General features: G+C 35.5%; 1 protein-coding gene across 1 annotated transcript in view; it reads right to left on the bottom strand.

Moving 5' to 3' along the window:
• Window positions 1-2,409: 2,409 nt before the first annotated feature.
• The window catches only part of taf2 (TAF2 RNA polymerase II, TATA box binding protein (TBP)-associated factor), a 96,272-nt gene continuing 92,681 nt past the window's right edge, over window positions 2,410-6,000 (bottom strand). The window contains exon 26 of the mRNA XM_072571207.1: window positions 2,410-3,745. Coding sequence (XP_072427308.1) covers window positions 3,480-3,745 — 266 coding nt within the window. The 3' untranslated portion in view covers window positions 2,410-3,479. The remainder of the gene's footprint in view (window positions 3,746-6,000) is intronic.

Raw genomic sequence — 6,000 nt, 5'->3', positions numbered from 1 at the left:
CTACACATAATTAGGGGTTACAAAAATGATCACTTTATTTTGACTTACTGAGTTTATCACGTATCTAAGATTTTCCTCAGCATTGGAAAATTGCAGAACAATGACACACTACTCTTGACAAATTTATTAACAAATAACAGAATAAGCAAATGACAAGCTTGATTTTACATCAGTTATGAAAACATATTTTTTCAAAAAAGTAAACAAGTATGAGACATGATTTCTGAGCAGATGGATTTTTAAAAAAAAGTCAACAGAAGCACTGGGCCTGACTATGAATACACAAATGCCACAATAATCTATTATAACCAGTAAGGTTGTAAACGAATCCAAAAGAAAGATTAAAATGAAACAAGTTTAAACAACATTTTTAAAAAAAATACTGCCAAACCACATTTGAAGAAATTCACATCATGTTTGGATTGACCCACCCTCTGAACACTTAGCTGGTAAAACTAAAATCATTTGTATCAAAATAAACTAAAGCATGCATTTGTGACTTTTAACCATCTTGTTTATCACGGTGAGAGAAGCCATACTAAACCTTCAACATTTCTTTTCGTAACTGTACGAGTTTTTCAAAAGATGTGCAACTTTTGCTGCCTTTCTAAGATCTGGTACCAGCCCAGAATGTAGAAATTTTGGACTAATACATCCTCATTTTGCAAGTAAATAGGAGACAAATTTTGAAATGTGAAGATTTAGCATTTCAATCTCAAAGGCAAATTTATGGAGGAGACAATTTTGTAAAGCTTAAGATTGTTTAAACAATATTTTCTAAATCAGATTTTTTTTCAAGAAATGAGTATACAATACAGCATAAAACAAAGATAGCTTTAACTCGAGGGGGGACAAACTTTTACAGAATATGGTATCTATAAACTTTTATAAGATTAGAAATATTTGTTACATTGATGTCCTATAGTCTTAAATTATTTTTGAATTATTATTGAGAACTCAACACTATAACAAATACATTGAAAAAAACACTGTACCAAATATATACATTTTAAAAAATAACTAGCAGTGATATTTGGTGATTTTTGTAGGAGCAGAACATCAGAATTATAAGTGGAAAGTACATACATTTTCAAAGTAAAATTTATATAATATTCACAAACTATGTCCTAGCACTATAAACAAGTATGAAAACTATAGATGAACTTTAAAAACAATCATTTTCTAATTAATTACATTTACTGCATTTATGTTAGTACTCACAAAAAACTTTGTAATGTACTAAACAAATGCATTGGTTTCTTAAAATTATACACAAACTGGAGTTTATAAACATTTTCAAAACTTCACTGTACAAGAAAAAAATTACAAAGTTTATGTATTGCTAAACAGAAGCCTGTACAAAATTGAAGCTTCTACCTTTACTAGGTTTACATGGAAAATGCCTCAGTGTTGTGATTATAAAAAAAACCTGACTCATTGTATTTTAGATGCATTACGCAGTAAATCTATACCCAAATTAGCAGGGCTGTGCAAAATATTATAATGCAGAAATTATGACCTCCAATAATTATTTAATATAGCTGATAAAAGTATCAGTTATATTAAAATACAGTAGCAAGTTAATAAGCAATGTGTAAAAATGAGAAGTACTTTATTAGATCTTTCATTGTTGGTCATGTATAGTCTACTTTAGAGCCTGTTGTCAAGTAATTTGTACCCTGATATTTCTGCAGTAAGCAGCTAGGTAAAAAAACTTAAATCACTGCTGTTGTATTTCACCAATTCCACAACCTATTCAGCTGTGGTGAACATGTGCCGAATTGACAGTGAAGAGTTTGTAATCTCTACTGTTTGGGAATTATAGGATATCCTGCTAGTAAAGTTGAAGGGTAAAGGTCTTGAGAGAGCTTTGCAATGTATCATGTTTGTTTCTGTTGTACAAAGTCAGGAAAACACAGAATTAGAGCTTTCATTGGTTTAAAAAGGGCAGACAAATGGTATAGTTTGACAGGGGAGAACCTGTTGTTGTAGCTGTATCAAGAGAAAATTCTTTTTGCTGCAATATGAATTTTGCTGTATTGTGCTTGGGGCTATTTTTGAGTATGATTGAAGAGAAAATTTTAAATTTACAGTGAAAGTTTGTACAAAAAGACTCAAACAAATAAGAAAAACACAAACCTAATGAAAAATATGAAGTGCTTGAACAATGGGAAAGACAAGTCATTTTGCCAATGAGAAAACAGAAAACAATTGCTTGTAACAGACACTATAACAGCTAAAGACAAACCTTTATTACACAAAAGGTTATTAAGGAGAAAGTGAGGACTGCAGATGCTGAAGATCAGAGCTGAAAATGTGTTGCTGGAAAAGCGCAGCAGGTCAGGCAGCATCCAAGGAACAGGAGAATCGACGTTTCGAATCATTCCTGAAGAAGGACTGATGCCCGAAACGTCGATTCTCCTGTTCCTTGGATGCTGCCTGACCTGCTGCGCTTTTCCAGCAACACATACACAAAGTTATTACCAGAGCTCTGATCAAACCAGACTAAATACAATACAACCATTGTCTATTAAAATACCTTGTACCATAAGTTCTTTGGTGCAACTAAAATAATTTGTGCCATTATTAGTTAAGAATATCCCAGTGAAATTTCTAACGATATGCAACTACTAAAAGGCAAACTAAGTTGGCAGTAAACTCATTAAAATTTTTAAAAAACAACTTGCTACTTAATCATGGAGGAAGATGGATCAGTAAGTGCACATCTACACTAGTGAGCAGTGATAGCTTCAATAGGCCTCACTGTGAAACGGAGATGCATTGTTTGAAAGAGATTAGAAAATATAAGCTTAGTCCACCTGGATTCCACTCTGTCTTCCCCAATCAGTTTCCAATTCTGTCCCATTCCCCACCCACTTTCTACATCAAATGTATATATTCAGGAAGGTTGTTGACAACCCCAGGAGTTTCACCACTATATATGGGATTCAGCTGCATTCTTACCCAAGGCCCAGTTGTTTTGGTACAACAGATCCTCAGGATTTTCAGGCTTTAACTTTTTTTGTATAACATGATCATTTTTAGTTATGCTTGTTATATACAAGATTTTACTTGGAAAAACCATTGCACCCCCAACAAATTTGAACAGGCACAAAATCAGCAAGAGATGTAAAGAAGGATCCTGGTAGACTAGTAAACGTTAGGAAAATATGCTTACATAAATTAATTAGAAGGGTGGGGTGGGGGAAGGGTGCTTATTTTAAATAGTTTGAAAGCGGCAATAATTGCCAGTTGTACAAACCAGCAGTTGTGAGTTTGAGTCAGTTAAACACATCAAACAAGTGGAATGAGGCTTAGATTCCATTATACACGTACTTTGATCATTGTTGATAACAATTTTAGTTACTTCCACAGAAAGCCAAGGTTTGACAAAACAATGGGGCAGGAGTAGTCTTCCTTGTACTTTACTTCTGAAAATATTTGATATACTGAACCGATTAGATGGTCCATCATATCATTTAGTCTGAAATTGATGGAGAGTTTAAAGACCGCCCACTAGCTGGGCTGCTTGTAAAAGTAAACAAGTCCTTTTCTTTGTCTTTCCCATCATGTTTGTGCTTATGCTTATGCTTGTGTTTATGCTTTTTCTTTTTTTTCTTGTGTTCATGATGGTGGTGATGGTGGTGTTCCCCATGTCTCGACGAACTGGACTCTTTGCCAAGTGAAGGAAGTGGAGCAGCTGAATTGGAACTCATGGCATTGTCTATGGTTGTTGTTTCTTTTCCTATGAAAATGGCATAAAATTACTTTTTTAAATCCGCATTGCTTTTTATTTTATAAATATGAAAGCTTGTGTATCTATATACATTTGTACTCTCATTCAATATAATTGATAACATATATGGATAGACATACAGGCCTGTGCATACATATACATACATGGGTGTTGTTGAGTTCAAGTGTACTGAATAAAGGCAGTTTAATCAAAGGGCATGCCAACTTTTCTGTCTTCATACAACTTCCTATGACTGGTTTAACAGCAATTTTTGTAGCCTTTGCAGCTGATCTACAATGTGCTGTGCTGAAGGACATTGATAGGCAATAGCATAATCACTACAAAATCACTGAATCCCTAAAGCATGGATGCAGGCCATACATCTCGCTGAGTCCACACAGACTCTCTGAAGATCATCCCGCCTAGATCTACCCATTCCCGTAACCCTGCATTTCCTATCGCTAACCCACCAAGCATGCACATTCTGGAGATTACAGGTAATTTAGCATGACCAATCCACCTAACCCGTACTTCTTTGGACTAAAAGCAAATATTCAAGTATTAATTACTGACAAGATACTTCATGGTCATACCATAAATTCTTGATAGTACTTGTTCAAGAACTTGTACTGAAGACAGTTGATATTGAAACAAATGTGTACATTTTCTCACATTTGTCAATAATATACTGACCTCTATATTTAATTGGCAGATTTAGTTTTACTTCTCAAACTTGCTTTTTTTCTGAAAAGCCTCTGCTTAAAACATTTATCTTTTCATGTATTTCAGTTCCTGACCATAGGTATGACAATGAGATCAATCGCAATGAAATCCTTTAGTTATATCGATTGTTCATTTTGTACTGAGCCAACCACCAATATGGGGATTGATAAAATTTCTGGTACAAGTAGTGCCCAGTGTACTAGATTTAGTCCATTCAATTCTGTGCAATAACAGAGGAGGGGTTTATTGTGAGGTTTTCAAATAGGTCATCAAGGTGAGTTTGGGGCTTATTGGAGAGGAGTTCAAAGACTTTTTTGAAGGGACTGAAAGTCAGTAAGTGTGTCAAGGGGAATGGAAAATAGAATCCAAGTTTAAAGGGTTGCTTTTTAGTTATGTTGCATAGAAGGTAATTGTGCAACATTTATTTTCTGAAAAATGAAGTCAACAGTAGTTGAATATTTTAACAGTAGCTGTTAAAAATCAGACAGAAACTGTTCCAAGGATAGTAATCAGCTAAAGATTGCAATCAGATGTTAGGAATAGTCCTGGAAGTTGTGGTGGTTTACAAAAAGCTGGGGTCATCAAGGGCTGAAAAGTATTTGGGTGGCACGGTGGTTAGCGCTGCTGTCTCTCAGCACCAGGGACCCAGGTTTGATTCCAGCCTTGGGTGACTGTGTGTGGAGTTTGTATGTTCTCCCAGTGTCTGGGTGGGTTTCTTCCAGGTGCTCCGGTTTCCTCCCAAAGTCCAAAGATGTGCAGGCTGGGTGAATTGGCCATGCTAAATTGCCCATAGGGTTAATTGTATTAGTTGGAGAGAAATGGGTCTGGGGTGGGTTACTCTTCAGAGGGTCAGTGTGGATTCGTTGGGCCAAAGGGCCTGTTTCCATACTGTAGGGAATCTAATCCAATCCATGGTGCAATTAAAGATTAGAGTTCAGCGAAAGTACAAGAAAAGTCTAACTTACAGAAGTTAGCTATTGGCAAAAGGCTGGAATCATACCTGTAAATATGTACTTTCCTGCAGTTTTTGGACTTCTAATGAAGTGTGGACCCAAGATAGGAGTGTGATCTACAATGGGAGCAGTTCCTGAGGACCCCCCGATGGAGGGGCTTTTGAGAGGAGTTAAGGCCAGATCTTTAAAAGTAAAGAATTGCAATCCTTTGTGAAGTTTAATGAAACTTGATCCATCACGTAATTAACATCTGGAAGGAGTTTGAGAAATCTATGGGATCAAAGTTGTGCATGTGATTTCTAATGTGCACTGAGAGTTGTTCGTATCACCCAAGTTTACCACATGTTAATTCTGGATGTTAGAAATAAGTTGCATATGTATTACAGATTGCATTACTGCTTTAATTTGTTGCTTGTTCAAAACCAAGGACTCTTAGCTTTATTCCTTCACTAAACCCTTTGGATCCTAACTTTTGACTACTTTAAACAAACATTTTCTGGTCCCTAACTAAGTCATACAGCTGGCGGTCTGGTCAATGATGATGACATGGTTTGGTGATTTCATCTAAAACAGTAACACAATAAGTAC

This window comes from Chiloscyllium punctatum, chromosome 5, assembly GCF_047496795.1.
Source record: "Chiloscyllium punctatum isolate Juve2018m chromosome 5, sChiPun1.3, whole genome shotgun sequence".
NCBI classification, from domain to species: domain Eukaryota; kingdom Metazoa; phylum Chordata; class Chondrichthyes; order Orectolobiformes; family Hemiscylliidae; genus Chiloscyllium; species Chiloscyllium punctatum.
The sequence above is the reverse complement of the archived record's forward strand: the minus strand, read 5'-3'. Positions and strand labels throughout refer to the sequence as shown.